General features: G+C 43.5%; 1 protein-coding gene and 1 long non-coding RNA gene across 4 annotated transcripts in view; one reads left to right on the top strand and one right to left on the bottom strand.

Moving 5' to 3' along the window:
* Window positions 1–274: 274 nt before the first annotated feature.
* On the top strand, window positions 275–11,028 carry LOC128406601 (epididymal secretory protein 4-like). The gene is made up of 6 exons (XM_053374142.1): window positions 275–445; window positions 1,980–2,107; window positions 5,494–5,561; window positions 7,377–7,469; window positions 9,527–9,628; window positions 10,817–11,028. The coding sequence occupies exons 1-6, from the start codon at window positions 350–352 to the stop codon at window positions 10,834–10,836; spliced, it is 507 nt and encodes a 168-aa protein (XP_053230117.1). The 5' UTR covers window positions 275–349; the 3' UTR covers window positions 10,837–11,028.
* LOC128406605 (uncharacterized) overlaps window positions 11,029–22,733 on the bottom strand; it is a 39,222-nt gene continuing 27,517 nt past the window's right edge. For all 3 annotated transcript variants that reach the window (XR_008328536.1, XR_008328535.1, XR_008328534.1), the window contains 2 exons: window positions 17,837–17,930; window positions 11,029–11,613 (listed from right to left, as the gene is read on the bottom strand). This is a non-coding gene — a long non-coding RNA (uncharacterized LOC128406605). The remainder of the gene's footprint in view (window positions 11,614–17,836; window positions 17,931–22,733) is intronic.

Below are 22,733 nucleotides of genomic sequence, written 5' to 3'. Positions count from 1 at the left end.
GTAAGCCCACTCCACTTCAGAGTTCTGAGCATTTTTACCCCCACACACTGAAAGTTGGCAATATTCCCTCCATTCATAGAGTGGGCTCCAGTCACAGACTGACTCTTCAGATTTCCGGTGGGACAAGCTGTGATGTGCATGGTCTGCTAGAGCTTTCTGAATATGGGTACTGATGAAACCATTTCTTCTGAAAATAACCTGGTTATCTTGTTTCCCTGTGAATAATTAGCTTCAAAGAGGTGGATAGGTGGATATGCTTAGATAAACTTTGAAGGTTATAAAGAGCCATCATGAAAGAAAGGAAGGAAGGAAGGAAGAAATCTGGTGCAAAGGCGAGCCCATTGCAAGGATGACAGGTGTGCTGTTAAGTTTGGTGTTGACTTCCTTATACTTGCTTCAAGCTTCAGAAAGCATCAACATTCAGCCAGACCTTGATGTTCAAAAGGTAACAGCTCTTGTGCCTTACAAATGCCAGTTTTGCAGGACTGTGGCAACAAGATAAGTGTTCAATTTCTCCTTTTACTGCAACAGTTCAAGGCGTCAAGTCAATAGCGAGGCAATAATTTGGCACTGCCATTTGGGGGCCTTGAATTTTGGGGCACAATGCCCACCTGCCTTTGGCTGCTTGCCTGAAAGTAGGGGAATGATCAGGTAGAATCAGAATCAGAAGAATCTTTATTGCATCAGCCACTAGTCATAGCAATAAAATAAAATAAAATGTACTGAAGAAAGAGGTAAAAACTTAACTATACAAAATACATTTTGGAGGTTTACATCAATAATCAAATAATAGATCTTATTCTAATTGCCCCCGCTAAAAACCTTGCAGTTTTTGCTGTCATCTTGATCATCTAAAAGAAAGGACACAGTTGCAATGGTTAAGCGACCAGACATAGACAATAATAGAGGAATAATAACCTCAGTCCTCAAATCATTATAAATAGAATGCAAGTACATGAGCCACTGACTCAATACTGCCTTCTCCACCTGGACATAACCATTTTTCCAGTGGAATTTTTTGAAATTGACCCTCAAGTACAGTCGTAGACAGTATATTCAATCTTGCGAACGTGAAAGTGTGTCTGTATTTTGGAATTGTTAAATTTTGCAGAATAGGGTGCCAAAATGTCAAGGTGGAAAATAATCATACCATGGATAAAATGTCCTTATTGTGGCCAAATTATTCAGTCGCCCGATATTATATTAAATTATTTGCTTTACTGAAGCCCAGTGTTAATAACTCTTCTCTTCTCTTCCCTTCTCTTCTCTCTGCTACGCAACCACACCATGATGTCAGAAGGAGATGCTTCTACATGGCATTTTCCTCCACATCATTGCACAGTAATCTTTATTGCTTTTCAAATAACACACAACTGAAACAAAGGAAAACCTATCTATAATGTGAAGGGTAAAAGTGCTGTGATGCAGAAGAGTAGAAACACAGTTTTACGCTTTTCACATATTTTTTCTGGGAAGAGAAAAAGACCACATTTCCAGTAAATGTAAACTCTGTGATAGAAAGAGGGAGGGACACTGAAATTGTGGTGCTGTGTGTGTATGTGTGCAGGACACACACGAGAGAGAGAGAGAGAGAGAGAGAGAGAGAGAGAGAGAGAGAGAGAGAGATTAGTGGATAAGTGACACGCAGTGGCCCTTACCAACCTCTGGTTGGAGAGCTGTAAAAATTCCCTTTATTGCCATGGCTGAAAAATACATAAATCCTAAAACAGGCCACCACATCAGTGACGCCATTTTCCCTTTGCACAGAGGATCCAAGAAGGTCATAAGCTATGTGAGAGAGTTCTGTTTGCATCCTCTGATTCTTCCAAGCTAAGGTATCTTACACTAGTCGAGGTGCCTTAAGGAAAGGGGGGGAAAACAGAGTGGGCATTGCTGCCTGGACTGATGCAAGTGGAAAGATGATCATTTCCCTGCATGCATTTCTGAAAAAAACACACTATACCAACTTCTTTTTCTAGTTGGCTGGAAGATGGACTCTCGTTGCACTGGTGATAGATAGAGGTGAACTAACGGATTACAACAGATATCTTATTACAGTGGAACCTGAAAACAATGGAGAAATGGTTTATGTAGCAGAGGCTTATCAGTAAGTTCTCTTGGATTACTTTGATCACTACCTTTCTTTGTGCTTCAAGATTCATGAATACACTTTTCGAAGTGGGGTAATCACTAAAATTCTAGAGTCTTGACAGCTGCAATTCTGCAAGTTTGTAGGGACAGAATATTATGCAAGAAGATATGTTCATGCACCTTCCTCCCACCCCTGAATCCTTCTCTTTACATTTTGATGGCAAAATGTTTTCTGTGTGGGGTTCCCCATTAGCCATCACAGTCTCCAGAACTCTATTCCCCAGGCAGCTACTTGTGTTGCCCATCATGTTGGGCAAGGAATCAATACCTGGAGAGTTGGAGACCCCCCCCCCATGACCCTCCAGGTCAGAGGATGTGATGTTGCTGGAGTTGTCAGGCTCAGAACACACACTTTCTAGGCTGTCCTTCTTACCTCCTTCGTGTAAGAGCAAGCAGATGCAGAATAGGGCAACAGGCCTTTAGATAATGTACAGTACACTGTCTGTTGGCTTGACACCTTCTCAAGAGCTATCAGACCAGCCTGTCATAATAAGGCCTCAGAAGACATCAGCATGCTGCTGGGCTAATGCCTGATTCTGAGAGAACTCTGCGCAAACATGCCAAAGAAAAGTTCTCCAGGGCCCTGCCCAGCAATTTCCCACAGTGGATTGGACTTATTGACTCATCACTTGAAATGTAAGTGCTCTGGACTCTCACGCTCTACCAGACACCCAACCCCCAAGAACTTAGCCCAAAAGTAGCAAGAACACTCAAGAGCATTCCATTTGCTGTAGAACCATCTCAGAGCTTCATAGTCAAGAAACACCTGGTGCCCTCTAGATCAGTGGTTTTTTAAAAAAATAATATTTATTACTTTTAAAGATTACAGAAAAGGAAAAGAAGAAGAAAAAAGACAGAAGAGAAAAAACAAAAAAAGAAAAAATACAATACAATACAATGTATAAACAATACAAAACACAACCTAAACATATTTAAACTAAACTAAACAAAACCCTAACCCACCTTAAGCCTAAACAAAACAAAACAATAACCATTTAAAAATATATATCACACCTTTTCCATACACTATCTTTTCATTCTCTTGTTTCCTCGACTTCCTCTCACCTCCCTTTCTGTATTCCACTTCTATTAATTGTTTCAGCAAATCCTTTCCATCTTTCTCTATTTTCTGTCATATTATAAATATCTTAACATATTTTTTATCATTAAAATTAAAATACTTATATATGCTTAACTCCTTATAACATTTCTGCTAAGGCCATAAAATTTCTTTCCACCATTTTTCTATCATTCATTAATTTTACAGTATTTCTATATATAAACTTTAAATTCTCTAATCTTCTTCCACCATCTCTTCTCCCTGGTTTCGGATTCTGCCAGTCCTTTCCGTCAATTCCAAATATCAACCTGGAGATCTTATGTCCGAGGCTCTTAACTCTTTTCCAGGTCCCTTCTGCAGGTCTTCTTCATATTCTTTAATGCCAAAGAGCAGATCTCGGGAAGACTCCAACCTAACAATGCTTTTATTCCTTCCAGGCAGGTCAGCCAAATTTCCATAGTTGAAGCTGAGGTCTATAAGATGTTTCATGACATGTTTCAAAATTCCTCCAAATCCAAAGACCCCCAGAACTCGAATCTCCTCCAGACCCAAGTCCATGTCCCAAAAGTCAGTTGATCCCTGCATAGAGGGATCTTTCCAACTTTCCTTCTTCCGTTCAAGCCGGGATCCAAACCTCAAAATCTGGCTTTTTCTAGATTCAATCATAGAAGGCCTCAACTTGTAATCCTCAGTTTGCTTCTGTAAGACTGAGGATCCCGCTTGTATTACTTTAGGCTCAACAACCACAGCTTCCTCTTTCTCCTCCACAATTTGTCCTGCCAGAGTAGGTTCTTGTACCAAATCCTGAATTATTTCTGTGTTGGTACTCACTTTTTGACTCCAATTAGTCACTTTTTGATCCAAGTTGTCAATTTTAAAAGACATGTCATCCGTCTTCTTATGAAGCTGTTCCAGCGAGTAGCTTATCTTGCATAATACCGTCACAATGGCTTCTCCTGTCAACATTTTGAGTGGTCCAAGGTCAGTCTCTGGTTCTCACAATTACTTATCTTGCAGCTGGTGATTCCCCAGTTGCACTCCTGTGACAGTTTCAAAGACTCCCTCTGGAGGGAAACAGTCTCCACTTGTATCAATCCTTTCAGACACAATTCAAGCCATAATAATAGTTTCAATTTCCAGTTACTTTTCCTCCTTTTTAAACGCAGAAGAGGACAATGGAAACAGTATCTTTCTTTTATTTAACTAGCTGTCAAAAATGTTTTGTTCACAGTCAATGAACTCTCCCAAAACTTCACTCTTTCTGGCAGCCCTTACCAGGTTCGGAGCAGTGGTAATTTGGTTTTTCACTCTCTCCTGCAGGCTCGCTAAGTCCAAAATTTCCGCCCTCTTCTCCTGCTTCCAAGGGGGGTTTTGTAGTTTTGACCGATGAAAATTTAATCCTTTGCCAAAAGCTTTCAAAGACTTTAGCTTATAACGTCTTTGCTTTAATCTATTTACAAAAGGGGAAGGCGGACTTCCTGTTTAAGACCTTCCCCGTTTCGGTGCCAAATTAAGGTATTTAAAGATCCAATTTTCCGTTCTACTCATGGGTAGTTGTTTAAAATCCAATTGTCCACAGGAAAAAGTCAGTGCTCTCCGGCAACAGCAATGCGGCTTCACTCCGTGAAAGAAGCAGTCAGTTTGAAGCACCGCGCCACTCACCCCACGTCGCTCCGGATCCCCGAAACCGGGTTTCCCCGCGAGTAGGGGAGGCACAAAAGGTGCCAGCTGAATCCCAGGGTCACAAGCTTCTCCCGCTTGTGATTTCAATGGGTCTCTGCCTTCGCCGTGGCGGTCAGACCCTGCTTTTCACGGAGCAAGTTCCTCCCGATCGTAGGAGCTCCGCCATTGCCGGAGGCGCCAACCCGGAAGTTAGATCAGTGGTTTTCAACCTTAGGTCCCCAGATGTTTTTGGCCTACAACTCCCATGAGCCCTAGCTCACAGGACCAGTGGTCAGGGAGGATGGGAGTTGTAGGCCAAAAACACCTGGGGACCCAAGGTTGAGAAAGGCTGCTCTAGATGTTTTGGACTACAGTCCCAATCAACCCCAACCAGTCCAGTCATGTTCTTATTAGTTTCTGTATCATGCAGCCATACCGGCTGGGGCTAGTGATGTTTAGTCTAGAACATTGGGAGGGCACTAGATTGGCAAGGATTTCCCTACATAGACTCACAAGATTCCCTAGGCCAGAATTTCAGTTGGTTCAGGCATGGATGGGGTGGGAGGATGTTTCCTGTTGCAGACACTTTTCTGATCTTATATATTTTTTCCCCCTGCCAGAGATAATGAATGCAAAGAGGTAGTGATTCGATTGATTCAGGGTGAGAAGCCTGGAATATATACAAAAGGTAATTTCAAGTGGCTCATTCCTCCCTTAGGCTGGAGGGAATTTATAATATTTTACCCACCTCCATGGGAAACCTATCTGTTCTCAAACCACCTCTGCTCTCTCTACCTCCCTCCTCACCAGTTAGGGCTTCCTAATGGGGGCTTAATATTGCAACTCGGTCCTTGAGATAATCACAGATAGGTTGTTGGCAAGAGACATTTTAAACTTTGGATTCCTCTGAGAAGTGATAAATACGGATTCAGTGAGGGGAGGGGATATGGGTTGTCAGCATTTTGATTCCAGTAACATTTTGAGGACGCTGCAAAAAGTGATAAAACGTTTAAAAACTAAAACCAAACCAAACATGGCATGATGAAGTCTTTGCCCATATACAGGAGTGGTGGTGGTGGTGGTGGTGGTAGTAGAATCAGTTCTTCATGGGACCGCCCTACTCCAAAGGATATAAGGTAGGAGAGGCATCCAGCGCAGCTAGACATCTTGAATGCCCTTCTTGAGGCCCATGCTTTAAATGGCTGTCTCTGGACATTCAAATGGGTAAGGTTATTTATTGTATTACACTATTTAAATGGACATAGTTCAACACAGTTTTGAAAAATCAAATGAGGATATGCCATTTTGTTCTTCTGAAGCATGAAACAACGTAGTCAAGGAGATCCCAGTTATTCATGTATATTATTCAACTTGCATGCAGTCTTGTTTTGCCTACTTTTAAATAACTTCTTGTACAATTTTCATTGTTTAGAGGGTTCCTGTACAACCCCCCCCCCCCCGCTTCTGGTACTTTTCTCCTTTGTTTTGGAAGAGTTAGCTGGGCAACATACAAATGTCCTTACTTGTTTTTCACTTGGGCATAGGACTTATTTGGTGTAAACATGCATATACTTGAGTGCAGTGTGTTCAGTGAGTCTAACTACATATTAGAAAAATGTTGTACAGTGGTACCCCGCAAGACGAATGCCTCGCTAAACAAAAAACGCGCAAGACGAAAGGGTTTTCTGATTTTTTTTTGAGTTTTCCCCCACAGGCTCCCTCTAAACTTCAGCGGAGCGGGGCGGGCTGGGAGGGAATCCCTTGGACCCCCGCCGGACTTCCCGAAGCTCTTTTGAAGTCCGGTGGGGGGAGAAGGGCTTTTCTTCCCACCGCCAGCCTTCAGAACAGCCTTCTGAAGGCTGGCGGTGGGAAGAAAAGTCCTTCTCCCCCCGCCTGCCTACAGAAGAGGTTCGAGGAAAGAGGCGAAGGAGCGCTGCCCCTTCACCTGTGTCCCCGGAGCTTGCCGTTCTCCCCCGGCCTGCCTTCAGAAGAGGTCCGGGGACAGACTGTCCCCGGACCTGGTCTGAAGGCGGTCTCCATAGGAACGCATTAATTGATTTTCAATGCATTCCTATGGGAAACCGTGCTTCGCAAGACAAAAAACTCGCAAGAAGAAAAAACTCGTGGAACGAATTAATTTCGTCTTGCGGGGCACCACTGTAAACTGTTTTGCTATTTGCTTTATAAAATTGTAATATACAATTTTTATGAATAAATAAATAAATAAATAAATAGGTGTTCATATGGTTAAAATGAGCATATAAAATAACTTGTTGGGAATTGAACTGAGTAAGTTCTTTTTATATTTCAGTTTTCGAGCTTTAAGACTCCCTCATAAGCTTTAATTGTGCCAAAGGGTTTGCATTAATTGGGGATTAGATTTAACTCATAAGGTTTCTATTTAGTCAAAAGGCTACATACCTATCAGATCTAGCAACTGTACAGGGAAAAGCGATATATGCACCCTTAAAGGATATTTTTTGTGGTTCTTTTTCACATCTAGGGCAGAGCACCTTATATTTCGTGAAAGCAGATTACAGCAGATATCACATGGTTTTCGTTGACACAACAATAATGAAGGCCCTTCATCTTTATAGTATGTGCCATTGTGGATGGGGGGGGGAGTGCACTGGTGTGTGTGTTTGCAAGGAGTGTGTGCTATTGCATGTGTCAGGTATACCTGCCAACTAAAAATATAAGAATACAGTGGTTATTTTTCTTTAGACCCACCAGAAATGTTCCACTCACTGAAGTGCAATCTGAACTGGAAATGAAGTGGTTGGGGAGAGGAAAATATGTCTCTTTCTTCATTTCCACTCAAATGATCTTCTCCCAAGTTCTTCTTTAAAAAGAAAAATGGCAGCATTTGGTTTTGTAACATTCATTTGAATGAAGTGTATGAGCTAAAATCTAAGAAAATGGAACTTGCTTGAAGTCGTGGTGCTAATGCAGTGCTTCAGCTAGTACTGCTCATTAGCCCTCATTGTTACAAAACATTCTCCATAGTTCAGTTGGTTAGAGTGTGGTGATGATAATGCCAAGGTTGTAGGTTTGATCCCTGTATGGGACAGCTGCATATTCCTGCATTGCAGGCGGTAGGACTAGATGATCCCCAGGGTCCCTTCCAACCTGACAGTTCTATGATTCTATGACCTCTGGAGAAAAATGACATGGAGAACATAGCCAAAGTTTTTGAGCAGATCCAGGACTTAAGATGGACTGAGCATCATCTTGAATCAATGTGAATTGTAGAGGCTTGGACACTGCTGCATTATAAAAGAACTTTAGATCACTTTTCTCAAATTCTGAATATTCAGCAGCATAATACATTATATGAATTGGCTTCACGCACAAGCAGAAGCCATTCATAAACTATATGCCACTGAAGATTTTATGAATTAAAATGCATCTGACCTGTTTTCAGAAATATGTCTGCTCCACACTATCTGCATCACCTGGATTTCAAGGTTGTGAGCAACCCTTTGTATTTTAGTGCTGTGGTACAGTTAGCATTTGAAAGATATATTCAGCCAGCACAGCAAGATATTTTAGAACAGATTTATGCGCTATTATACATTGTGTCTGCATTGTTATGGTAGGTTAAATGGTACTTTCTATTGGCCTGTTCCCCTTTTAAGGCTGTCCATGTTCCCCTTTTAAAGCTGTCCAACCTTTTGGTGGACGCGGGTGGTGCTGTGGGTTAAACCACAGAGCCTAGGGCTTGCTGATCAGAAGGTTGGTGGTTTGAATCCCTGTGACGGGATGAGCTCCCATTATTTGGTCCCAGATCCTGCCAACCTAGCAGTTTGAGAGCACGAAGTGCATATAGAGAAATAGGTACCGCTCCAGTGGGAAGGTAAACGGCATTTCCGTGTGCTGCTCTGGTTCGTCAGAAGTGGCTTAGTCATGCTGGCCACATGACCCGGAAGCTGTATGCCGGCTCCCTTGGCCAATAAAGCGAGATGAGCGCCGCAACCCCAGAGTCATCCGCAACTGGACCTAATGGTCAGGGGTCCCTTTACTATCCTTTTGGTGGCAAATCCCATGCTTTAATTAATTAATTATACCCTCACATTTTTCCCTGACAGAGACTCGAGGTGGCTTACAAATTAAAAATAAGAAAAAACATAGGAAAAAGCCATCATTAAAAACAATTAAGCATTGATAGAATTAAAACATGAAAGACTACTTATAAAAACAGGTCCCTGAAACTGGGATTATGGTAGATACCATTACATTTTGTCAGACATGTTTTCTGCATAAAGGCATACTCTTTTACCCCAGGAATGTCTCCAGTATCCATTCATTTGTGGTAGGTCATAATAATACTACTCACAACAATGAATGATTGGTTTCAGGATTATGCAGGTTTTGTGTACTCAAACCAAGGTTATAACAGATTAACATTGCAGGATAAATAACCTAAATGGCTTTCTGTGAGCTTTGTTCAGAAAGTTGCATGTTATGAAGCTCACTAGATTCTCACTAAGTTTGTTAAATATTTATTAATCTTTCACTCAATCATGATAGCAGCAAATAAGGCTTTATTTTATACCTCTTTAACTATGTGCTCCCAACCCAAAATATGTCTGTTCCTTCCCCCTCTCTTTCCTCATCCTAATTCTTAATGTGACATCTTTTTGGGGTCTGAAGCTAGGGAACCAGAACCATCAGCTGACATAATAGCCATATACAAGGCTGTCGCCAAATCCCTGGATTTGCCAGCGGACAAGATTATCTATCTACACAGATCTGGTAAGAGAAGTTGTCATCTTATGACCTATTATTTCTCAATTTGGGGTAAATAATGGTGAAGTTTCTCTTTCTTTCTTTCTTTCTTTCTTTCTTTCTTTCTTTCTTTCTCTTTCTCTTTCTTTCTCTCTCTCTCTCTCTCTCTCTCTCTCTGTCTTCCTTCCTTCCTTCCTTCCTTCTCTTTCTAAAAATGGCACACAAATTAGATTAAGTTAAGGAACATTGCATTAAACAACATATGTAAAAACAGCCAAACAGCCAAATAAAAGAAAGGCAGATAAAAATATATACTGTATTTTAAAAATCTTCAATTGCATCAGCCATCACCTGATCAAGAGTAGTATGTCTAATGGAACAGGTGAATCCAAATAGCCCTGATAGAAGCAACTGGTGATGAATCCAGGGAAATCTGTCCAGCAGGGCATTCCAGAGTCAGGCTACTTGAATATAAAAGACCCGCCTCCTTTACCTCAATCAGGCATCTGACTGAGGTAGATCAGAAAGCAGAGGTGAGGCCATTGATCTGATCAAGCACAAACAGCTTCACGGGAAGTGCATCTCTCAACATATCCTGGTCCCAGGCTGTAGCGTTTGTTGTGTTTGTTTCTCTCAGCAGTGTAAGCTGTGTTGGCTCTAGGGTGTTTTCTGGGGAAGGGAGGCTTGAGAAACATGCTCTCTATGTGCTCCCCTTCCTAAATGGGCCTACCTCTTCTGCACCATTGGTCCTGCTGCTCATTTGCTTGCCTCTCGCTCTGGATCCAATCAGCACTACCTCCTAGAATGAGCGTGGCGGAGGTGTGCAATGGAGGTTGTCTTTCTTCTCCTTGCTCCTTTTGCTACTCACCCACTTGCAGAGTGCAGGTGAAAAGCCAGCAGCAGAACCGGCAAAGTCTTACAATGGGCCTCCTCCTGTGTGGGCTTCAGCAGTGGTTCCAACCCTGCCTGTGAATTAATGGGGAAAGGGTTGCTGGTTCTTTTAAGCCAACTTTCTTTGTACAGAAAGAGCACCTAAAATGATCAAATGGCTACAGCACCTTCCCTACAAGGAAAGAGTATGAAGGAATCAGCATGTATATTAGCGCTGAGGTGTCCATACAGCTAGAGTGTCCCTATTAGCTAGTTACCAGGTTTCTGCTCCCTGGTCCCAATTCCACATCTTCCTATGAGACATTATCTTTTTTTCTTCCACAGCTCCATGCCCGGCTGCATGAGTTAAATCCTGGAACCTGGGGTTGTGTGTGACTGCAAATATGGCTCAAATTTGTAAAACCATCCCATTTGGAAAGAAAATCAACTGGATTACATCCCTAGAGATGTAACAAAATGGTGTATCAATGCCACTGTCAGTCATTTAATTGTATTGAAAACCCATCAAAACCAATTAAAACCATCAAAGACAGAAATGTGTTCAATTTTATTTTAATCTATTTATTTTTAATTGGCAAATTTATATGCCGTCTTTCGTGACACTGCAAGACAGTTAACAGAATCACAATTGGAAAAATTGCACGATATGTAAAATGCAAAAAAGGAGAGAAAAAACAAGTTGCCATTATAGCTTGAATAATATTTTTTTTTTAAAAAAAATAATCTTAAAGGAATTCTCAGTTCTTTGTGGTTTCTCTGCAGTCAGTCACACAAAAGTGGGTGTGGCCAGAGGCAAAAGTGACCAGAGCATCTTTGTATTGAAGGGCCATAGCTCTTGCCTTCCATGCAGAAGGACCTGGGTGTCACCCCAGCTTCGTCTGGGGAGGAAAAAACGCAAACACGTGGCAGAGTTCCCAAAAATAGACCAGAGGCAATTGTACTTCATCCAGCAGAGCTTTTACTTGCTACTGAAGGCAAATGAACATAATGGTCACTAATCCAGTACATTCAGGATTGGCACAGTCCATAAAAAATCCAGTTGCAGTACTTACAATAAAACTTACAAAAACTTATAACAAGACTAAAACTTAACAACACTACAGCATACAGAAAACAGAACACTGGAAGAAAACAAAAGAGAGGGAGAGAGAGAGAAAGTGAGTGAGACTCAGGCTCCTCCTGGTCTTACTATTATAATCAGCACAATCTTGACAAAGATAACAGAACCAGTTTAAGCCAACTGTAGCTCAGCTCCCCAGCAGAAATAACCCAAACAAAAACCTTATTCCTGTTTCTTCACATAGAAAGAAAACTTGCTTTCACAAAGAGAAGAAACCTTCTAGAACCCTCTTGAAACTAATCAGAATAGGAAAGACCTCTACACATCAGATCAATACTTTCTGTACTAAGAAATGCAAAGTGACAGTGCAGTCACTGGGTATCTCCTGGTAGGGCTGGGAATGCCCCCTGCCTTAAATTCTAGAGATCCACTGTGAATCCATGAAGAAAGTTCCAAGCTTCATGGACCTAGTGGTCTGATTCAGCATAAGTCGCTTCCTAGGCTACATTCCAGCCATGCAAAAGTCAGAAAACATTATCTCTATCCAAGATACCTAAAATGATCAAAAGGCTAGAGCACCTTCCCTAAAAGTTGATCTATTGAGACAGACAGACTGCCATTGCAGGGATGTGCCACTTCCCCTCATCTTGTTATCACCTTTACCATTGTGTTTTGAGTCTGGATCTTCAGACCACCAAAAACGCTGAATTAAGCTGCAATCCAGCCAAGCAGAGGTTTAAGGTTCACACACACACAGACACACACTACTTCTTCATCCAGGCAATTAAGAAGCAATATCACCATTTGATAATACATTCCAGCCATGCAAAAGCACTTGAAAAGAGTGGGAATTAGGACCATTAAGAAGTCTGGTTGGGGATGTGGCACGGCCTGGGGAGAGTTTCAATGGAGCCCTGCACCTGAAGTTCCACATCAATGGCACCATCTCCATTTATGAAAGCTGTTTTTTTCTAATATAATGCCATTCTCATATACGTTCGATGCACACCATCTGCTTATATATGCATTTCCATACATATTGTTTGGATGGAGAACTGCTGTTCCACCATCTATTGTTCTCTAATGGTGATCGTGGGGGAGAGTCCCACACCTTAGTGCATGTTACCTAGCAACCAGCACCACATAGTACAAGAAATTTTGGTCAATACTGGGTGGAGCATCTATTTTCACTGGCAGCTGGGCAGTCAGTAGCTCCTGTCTTTTTAGTGGCAAAGGAGCCTAATGAAGTCTCTGGGGAACAATGCTGTAAAATGTCCACTCACTGGGCCTTACATGTTACTGTTGCTATACTGGCTGTTTTATATATTGATTTTGGCAGCTCTGGCGCCTGAAGAAGAACCAGGAAGCATATTGCTGAGCAATCTCAAAGAGTGAAACACCAGGAATGAACAAAAAGCAGCATGTGAAACAATTCTTATTTTGTGCATTTTGCTGTATAACAGAGCTTCTGTTAATGGGGGAAGCCCTCATCTACTCAATAACTAAGCTGAAGAAGGAGCCTCTGTGATCATTAATGAGATAAAAATAAAAACAGAGAGCTGAGTGTTGTGATTTTTTGATATATTTTTTTAAAGAGACAAGAAGAGAAAGAGAACTAATTTGGTTGCTTTGAAAGGTTGTTTGTTCTACTGATGCTCCAGCTCCCAGATTCCCATACAGTCAATGCTGAGGAAAGAACATCATGGCCGCCTGTTTTTCATTCCTTACCTCTAAATATTCAATTATATCTATTATATTCCTTAGGTTATTTTTCATCTGTCTTCCTGGAAGAAATCCTTATTGATCTTGATGAATTATTTCTAGCAAGGTGCCTTCCATTCTGTTAGCTAGTATATTTGCAAATAATTTATAATCCTTATTTAATAATGAAATTGGTCTGTAATTTTAACCTCCTCCAAGTCTGTTCCTTGCTTTGGAATTAAAGGCCTCTTTCCAAGTTTTTGGTATTCGTCCTGCATTTATAATTTGATTAATAACATTTTGTAGTGGTTGAATTAGATAATTTTGCAATTCTTTAAATAATATTTCACTGTTAATCCTTCTGGCCCCAGTGCTTTACCTATTTTTGCTTGTTTAATGGCATCTGAGAGCTCTGTGATATTAATAGGTGCATTTAATATTGTTAATTTTTAATTTGGAATTTTTGGCACTTTGTCTTAAATATCTTTCAGTTTCTGTTTTCTTTTCTAGTCCTGCTCGGGATAAATCTGTAAAATATTTTATAAATTGTTTCCTAATTTCTTTCGGATTATCTGTTACTTTCCCTTCATAATAAATAATCAGATTATTTCTTTTCCTTTTATTTATTTGCAAATAAACAAATCAATTAAAATACTTCCAGCCTGCCCATCGGAAGTGACACGTTGGTCAGTCCAGGTGGAGGGTTCCACTTAAATCAAATAGGGTGACCCCTGCAGGGACCGCTGTCTGGGGGAGCACCATTGGCCCTGGCCCTGCCTGGGCACACAGACATGACCACTCCCCCCTGGATCCCTTTAGCAGGATACCCCAGTGTTTGGAGGGGCAGGCGGAGACTACAACCACCCCTCCATCCAAGATAAAGGATTGCCCCGATGTCCAACCACCAATTGAGGAAAATGCTTACTGCCAAACCACTTACATCTGCATCCAAGCCTGATAACTGCTACAATGTCTGCTAACCTAATATCGTTTCCTGTGGAGGAAAGGTGCATGCCATCAGGCCTAAACAGAGTCTCTTCCAAGAATTTAATATTGGGGTGCTGAATCACCCAGCCACCCCACTGCAATATGCGGCACCTAATTGCACAGTTAGGGATGTGGGTGGCGCTGTGGGTTAAACCACAGAGCCTAGGACTTGCTGATCAGAAGGTCGGTGGTTCGAATCCGCGTGACGGGGTGAGCTCCAGTTGCTCGTTCCCTGCTCCTGCCAACCTGGCAGTTCGAAGGCACGTCAAAGTGCAAATAGATAAATAGGTACTGCTCCAGCGGAAAGGTAAACGGCGTTTCCATGCGCTGCTCTGGTTTGCCAGAAGTGGCTTAGTCATGCTGGCCACATGACCCAGAAGCTGTACGCCAGCTCCCTTGGCCAATAAAGCGAGATGAGCACTGCAACCCCAGAGTCGGCCATGACTGGACCTAATGGTCAGGGGTCCCTTTACCTTTAATTGCACAGTTGATTCCCACTGGGTCAGGGTTGCGCCATTGATGCCACTCAAGCATATTGGACCAGCCAAGGCATACAGTGGAGTACAAGTTGTGCAGCATCTGCAAGTCTTTGATTATAGCCCACGTTAAGTCAATTCCCTTGCGTTGGCCCAAATTGTTTTCCCCCAAATGGATGATGGTGTACAGGAGCCCTTGTGACTCGATTCTCGCCATGATCAAGTGCATAAACTCTTGCCATTTCATGCCGTGGCGGCTCAGCCAATGAATCCCATTGGGAGGCTGAGTGCAGCTCCCAAGCCAGTGGTGATGGAGTGCATCTGTGCCCAATGCACAATACTGTGCCCGCATATCCAAATGTTCTTGCTAGACGACCCTGGAATGAAATTAGGATAGAGTAGTGTGTAAGTTATTGTTTCTGACCACGTATATACCTCTTGTATGCCTCCAACTGCCATCTGCCCATGGTCTTTATGTCCTCAGCAGAGGCACCCAAGCTCCAGGCAATAGTGGCTGCCCCAATTCTGAATGAATGCGTGGCAAACTGTTGCGCTTGCAGGCCGCACTCGGCAACTGCCTTACGCAAGACCCTAGACTAGAGAATTGATGCCTGACCGGGGGGGGGGGGGATCCATCTTCATGAATGAAAAGGGGGCCTTGAACATCGGGGGCACAGCTGCAGAAATCACCTATCATCCTTAACAGGGCATGGGCCAGCACTCCCAAATGTAGGGAGGCAGATGGCAGCACCCTTGGCTAGGTGGTCTGTTTTGGATGCCTGGATGTTAATGGACAAGGAGGATGGAGTAAGAGCAGAGGTCGGCAAACTATGGCTCGGGGGCCGGATGCAGCCCCCCAAGCTAATAAATCCAGCCTGCGGACGCTGCCACCCGCTTGGTCAGTCCCCGTGCGCTGTAGATGCCTCGCTGTGCAGGGACTGACTTCCGCATCACTGGCACAGCATCTGGGTGGGCAGTGACATTGCCGCAGCTTCGGATTGGCTGCAGGAAGTTCCTGCAGCCAATCCAAAGCCTTGTCGCCTGCGAGCTGAGGTAAAACTGGTGCAGCCATGGATGGAGAGGCTGGTTGGCAGGCGGTGGGTCTGGGCTGTGCCATGGGCATTGTGACGGGCGTGTTGCGGGGCTTCAGCCAGAGCTTGGTGCGCCTGGCTCCTGGCTCGGCGCTGCTGCTGGTGGCGCGCTCGGTGGCCGCGCTGGAGCAGCTGGAGGGCAAGCTGCACACCGCCTGCCCAGTGCTCCATGTGCGTGGCCTGCTCGCTGACCTGGCCTCGGACAACAGGCAGCAGCGCGTGGTGCACGCCATCTGGGAGCTCCGTGGTTATGGGCCAATGGAGCTGCTGCTGCTCGTCAACAACGCCGGTGAATGGGCGCTGCCAAGACACGCTCCTGAGCACGTGCAGAGTGCATTCCTCCTCCAAGTCCGGAGGCATCTGTGGGACCGGTTTGCAGGGTATTTATATTTTTAAAAATATAGTCCGGCCCCCCACAAGGTCTGAGGGACTGTGGACCGGCCCCCTGATAAAAAAGTTTCCTGACCCCTGGGTAACAGCAATATCACATAGCTCCAGACTACTCTGTCTCACCTGGCCCGGTCTGTTTTGCTCATAGACACATTCCCCCACTCTTAGTGCTCCAAAGAATGCCACAGAATATGCTGCCCTGAAGAGCCTATGCTAAGGTTACCAGATTTTTTTCAATGAATCCGGGGACACTTTTCAACTTCCTACTATATAGATGGATTTTGTCAGGGGACTGATTTGTAAATCCAGGGACTGTCCCCGGGAAATGGGGATGTCTGGTAACCTTAGCCTATACTCAAAGCGGGACCAGCAAATAGCCGGCAGCTTTTTCCAAATCTGCTTTAGAATGTCAAAAGTTATAGGTTGTGCTTGTCAGGAGCTGGGAGGTTAAGTCTATGCCATCCTTCCAAAGCCTTTTTAACCAAGAAACCTGAGCATGGATTGATGGAAAATAAACATTTTGAAAAGAAGGCTGTTCCTGCAGCTTGGACAGTTAAAGTCTTGGCTCCATTTCCTAGAAAAGGTGAGCGGACTTGTTCCATCATCCATGTGACAGCCCTTCAAATATTTGAAGCCGGCTATCATATCACCTCTCAGAACGTTGTATTGTGGAATAGAGTCTTTGGGAAGGAGGCAAGAGGTCTCAAGGCCCCTCTCAGAACCCTCCTTCCTCCTTTCCAAAGCCCAGCACCTCACTTATCCGGCTTTGGGAAGGTAGTGTGAGAGCTGGGAGCAGGGCATCAAATGTTGCAGAGGGCCACAAAAAAAGGCCTTAAGGGCTGCATGTGGCCCTTGTCCTGCGCATTGGACCACACTGCCCTACATGCAAGGGTGCTCAGCATTCCCATTACATTTGCATCAGGAGCTGCAGACCTTGGTATTTCTGCCTGTTCCAATGCAATGAAGGGGCTTTGTTTTGCTAGGAATGTATCATGCGGTTAAATTTAGTGCTGGTCATGCCACAAAGAAGAGGCAAAGAGAAGCCCACAGGGCTTTTTTTTTAATTGCCTTGCAATTATGCTGGAAATCACATGAGAAGCAGATGTGGCTGGAGATACGTGAAGGTTGCTCAGAATTAGTACTGAGGGAATATGCAACCCTATCCGGGTTCTGTGGCTGATTTAATTTATGAGGATTCCAGAAAAACTGGTACCTGCTTTTCAAAGGTACTGAATGCTAACGGATGCCACTGGAAGCCACCAGTCTCTGCATTATTCTGTTTCCCTTTTATGAAATGCAAAGAACATGCCCACTTTTACAGGAGCACCATCAAACCTTTCTCATTTGTCTTCAGAAATAGCACATCTTGGCTCTGTCTAAATCTCACTACTGAGCCAGATAGAAAGACAGGAAGCTGTGTTATACTGAACAAGACTACTGGCCCATCTAGTTCAATCCTGCCTAAGCCATGGGTAGGGAATGTGGTGACCTCCACATGATGTTGGACTGCAGCTCTCATCATCCCTGATCATTGGGCATGCTGGCTATCCCTGGCTAAACTCTCTATAGCCTCCAGCAGTTCTCCAGGGTTTCAGGGAGAAGCCTGTTTCTGTCCTACCTGAAGAGCTAGGCATCTTACCTCTTTGCCATGACTGGAACACAGGGCTTTTTTTCCCAGAGAGTGTTCACTGGAGCTCAGCTCCGATACCTCTCAGGTGAGTGCCATTGCCATTCTAAGGGAACAAGGGAGAAGTTTCTGGTGAGCTCCAGCACCTCTTTTTCTAGAAAAACAGCACTGCTGGAACACATATGTAACCAGTGTATGTGAGGGTAGTTGAAGTCACCCATTGCCACCACGGCAGTGACTGCAGTAATTTCCTTACAAGAGACCCTTTTCTAAAGTTATTGAACTCTAAAGTTATTACAGTGGTACCTCAGGTTAAGAACTTAATTCGTTCTGGAAGTCCATTCTTAACCGGAAACTGTTCTTAACCTGAGGTACCACTTTAGCTAATGGGGCCTCCTGCTGCTGCCGCGCCACTGCCACATGATTTTTGTTCTCATCCTGAAGCAAAGTTCTTAACCCGAGGTACTATTTCTGGGTTAGTGGAGTCTGTAACCTGAAGCGTCTGTAACCCGAGGTACCACTGTACAAGAATGCTTCTTCTTTAGGGTGCTTTCTTGATTTCATTATACATCTCAAGAGCTGCCTGAGCATTTTGATCAAGGAGATGATAGCAACGTCACCAGTCCTAAATTGCTCTTGAGGTGTAGTATAACAATATAGGAAAAAATAAAACATCCACATATATGAAGATAGTTAAAGCCATTGCATATTTAAAACTCCTTCTCTGCCATCTGCTGCCACTGACTCATCCCCTGTCCCACGGACTCCTCTGCCTCCCCAATTATATGAAAAAGGGGACCAAAAGGAGGGGGTGGGTGGGAGGCAGCAGCAGCAGTGGGGAGGGGGAGGTGGCAGTGGAGGAGGCTTTGGCATTGGGAGGGCAGAGGAGTCAGGAGTGATGGCGCAGGAAGTGGCGGAGGTCCTCACAGGCCCTGATCTGCTGCCTCTCCTTTCTTTCTCCAACCTGCCAAACTGATGCAATTGCTTTAGCTTGCCTTATCCAGGCTGGCCCTGGATGCAGGATGAGGAAGAGAATGGAAAGACCTGCCTTCCCAACTATTCAAGATCCAGAAAATAACACAAGGCTTGCTAGGTCAGGCCACCTCACCCAGCATTCTGTCCTCACAGCGACCAACTAGATGATTGTTTGAACCCCCACTTTATATTTTGTTTACTCACTGAATTTATATCCCACCTTTTTCTCAAAGGAGCTCAGTAGTCCATCCGCCCCCCCCACTCCACCTTTAATTCCCACAACCAGCCTGTGAGGGAGGTGAGGCTGAGGGGCAGTAACTGGCCCAATGTCACCTATTGGCTTCGTGACTGCGTGGGGATTTGCGACCCTGGTCACCCAGGTCCTGGTCCTAGTGGTATCTAACCACTGCATCACACTGTCTCTCATTTGTGCTACCTTGGATACAAGTCAGAGGGTGGCCTAAACAGAAATGCCAGGTAGATAATGGCAACATGAGATCCAGAGGTGTAGTAAAGGTCGAGAATGCAGTGAGGGAGCATGATGCTCTTATCACAAAGGTGATAGTAGAATCCACACCTGCTGAATCAGTTTCTGAGATGTGAGTCATTTCTTCCACCACCACCTACAAAGGGCCTACAAGGTGTTTTCTGAACATCTGGCAGCTAAGAGGCAGACTTAATATAAAAAACACACCAGGGGAGAAGCCTTCAAACTCTCTTAAACATGAAAAGGTTTACTCTCTGTAAGGGTTAGAACTACTAGATTTTAAAGGGGTATGGCTCTCAGTTCTGGCATTGAGTCACTAATTGGAAAGCTTTGAGCAGTAAGATACCCCATCTCCAGAACTGCAAACAAAAAACAAAAAGAAACCCTGGTAATTAAAGGTTACACACAGTCGGTATCTCTCAGCCTAAACTACCTCACAGGGTTGTTGGGAAGATGATCCAGCTCTTTGGAAGTAGGAGGGAAAGTAATAAATACCTGTTAGGTATTTTGGAAAGTTCTCTGCCTGTTATGCACTTAGACATATATTGAGATGTCATAACCAACTTTTTCAAGACGGCTCCTGAGACTTTTATTATTTTTAGAAGACAGTTGGATGCCATTTTTAATCAAAATGGTGGGCTGAACCTTTCAAAGGTATACTGATTTTAACCACTGATTTCACAACTTCATTGATTTTTCTTTTTCACAGAATTCCTGAGCAATACTGGGTATGAGGCTGCTAGCACTTAATGAAATCTGGTAGAACAGGATAAAATTATTTCAAAGCCTTTAAAGGAAAAGTATCATACACAGAATAAACAGATATAGAAGTATAGATCTAAGTCCTCCAGATACAATACTTGGGCACACACTAGTCTGTGTTTTAATGTCAGGTTTTTTATGGGGTTTGGATATAAAGGCATATTCAGAATTAAATCATATGGTATTAGCCAGAAATTACTCAACTGCGGGACAGGGAAGATTACTGTAAGCTTCATTCAGAGTTGTCTCAACCCATGACTCCTGGACAATTGGATAGTCAAAGGGCAGTCTGTGTCTGAAATGCTTCTGGCTTAGTTTTCCATCAAGTCTGGGTTGATATATGGGTCATACTGGAGGTCACAGGAAACCCAGTTGGTCTGAAACTAGTCCAAACCTGAAGATTCTGGTTGTTCTTTGCTAAGGCTTGTGGGATTCATTTACATCTAATACTAACAACCAGGAGATGAAAGAATATACAAACTGGGGAAGAAAGAGCACTCCATAAATTCATGTTAATTAATTTGCCCTGCTTTAACGTCCGTGTGACATTCCAGTGACACTGCCATATGCTGAAAGACTGAGTTTCAAAAATGCAAAATGCCCACAGATCTCATTGGTATGTGTTTATTTACTTACTTACTTACTTATATCAAACATTTATATTCTGTAGTTTCTAAGCAGCATACAATGGTGTTAGAAAAGGAATGCAGTAAGAAAAGATTACCTAAAACACATGCCAAAATAGACAAGTTTTCATGAAACAGCAGAGCTTTAACAGGAAGGGGGCATGTCTCATCTCATCTGGGAGGGAGTTCCACAAAACTGGGACCACAATGCACAACATACAGCTCCTTTAGCTGAGTGTCCAAGGCATGAAGAATTGCTAAGAGTGACTTTCCAGAAGATCTCAGTGATCAGGCAGGGATATTAGGAACCAGGCAGTCCTTAAGGTTTCCTGTATCCAAGTTGCTAAGGGCGCTGAGAGTTCTTAGTGGGGGCCTGTTCCCCTAACAGAGCTGCAATTCCCGGAGTTCCCTTGGAAGTGGGATTGATTATGTACCCTCCAACATTTCTTTGATGAAAATAGGGATGTCCTGTTCTATCATCATCATCATCATCCAGCATATATAAAAACATTGAACATTAAAAAACTTTCCTATACAGGGCTGCCTTCAGATGTCTTCTAAAGGTTGTGTAGTATAGTTACTTATCTCCTTGGCTCAGGGGTCATATAACTCCATACACTCCAACATTTCTCCAATCAAAATAGGGGTGTCCTAAGGAAAACTGGGACATTCCAGGATCAAATCAGAAACTGGGATGGCTTCTATAAATCTGCGGCTGTGCCTGGAAAATAGGGATACTTGGAGGGACTGTGATTATTTAACCACTCTGGTCCTAAGATGTTTGGTGCTTCAGATATCAAAGCAAGCACCTTAAATTGATTCCGGAAAACAACAGGGAACCAGTACAGCTGACAGATCTATGGCTACTGTCTATACCAGGAATCAGAGACCAGTATCCCTCCAGATTTTGTTGGACTCCCATTTGCCCTGCTGGTGAGGGCTTATAAAAGCTGGAGTCCAACAATGCAATGAGGAACACAGGTTCCTTACCCCTGTGTATGCCAGGTTTAGCTTCTGCTGTTAAGAATCTTCCTTGGTGACGTGAGGAATATGCGCCAGCTCTCTTTGGGGGCATCTGGGGGTGGTGGTCATCGGCACAAGGAGAGACTGAGGTTGCAAGCTGGGCAAAGATCTCTCCCAGCCTCAGCTCTGCCAAATGACGTCTCTTCTTGTTTACAACACAGCACTTGACCTGACGTATTTTACAGCTCTGAGGATGTAAGTGCCTCAAAGCCTTGTGATTCTCACTTGAGAGTAAGATTCTCAGCAGCAAAAGAAGCCTCCCAAACAAACATTTGAGGCTCTGCTTTTGTGTGAGATTGTAAAACAAAACCATTGAAAGAGAAGAGCAAGAGAGGCCAAAGACCTGGAAGCTGCACAGATACCTCAGTGAATTGCAGCTATGCTGAAAGCTGTATTTGAAGGCGCAGAGTGCAGTGCCTGAGCCCTGCTCAGAAGGTGGGGAAATACATTAACAAAGCATAAAAAACAATTTGCAACAAACAGTGTGAGCATATGTATCTGGTTGCAATTTTTCTCAATCTCGTCAGCACTCTGCCAGATAAATGAGCGATGCCTGGGTTTCTTTTTTGTAGAACCCAATAAGGTTACAACTGTGACAGTGCAGTCTTTGGGGATACTTTCAGATGCCTATTTATTGCCATGGGATCAGTTAGTGCTCCTCATGCTCAACAGCCTTCTTGTACAAGTGATGGAGGTGATCTCAGGCATGGTGCTAAAGACATCAAGACTGTTAGTCTTACTTCTGGGTGGCAGTATTTGCACAAAAAAAATCAGATATCACAGGCAGTATTATCCTAACAGATCCAGCACTAGAGCTTTTAATTATTTGATCTCCTGATGACCCTCAGCTAAGCCAACCTGATGTGGTGGTTCTTCTGCTGGCAGCATCACAATTGGAGATAGCCAGTCACTGGAATTTGGCTGGACTTTCTATAAGAGGCTGTCTGGATAAAATATGGCATTGTCAGAAAGAGTAGCTTACCAGAATCATGTGGTTTGAGGAATAACTAAAAAAAGAGAAATTTGATGCAATATT

Source organism: Podarcis raffonei, chromosome Z (genome assembly GCF_027172205.1).
Source record: "Podarcis raffonei isolate rPodRaf1 chromosome Z, rPodRaf1.pri, whole genome shotgun sequence".
In the NCBI taxonomy this organism is placed as follows: Eukaryota; Metazoa; Chordata; class Lepidosauria; order Squamata; family Lacertidae; genus Podarcis; species Podarcis raffonei.
This window is presented reverse-complemented; position numbering and strand designations above follow the sequence as displayed.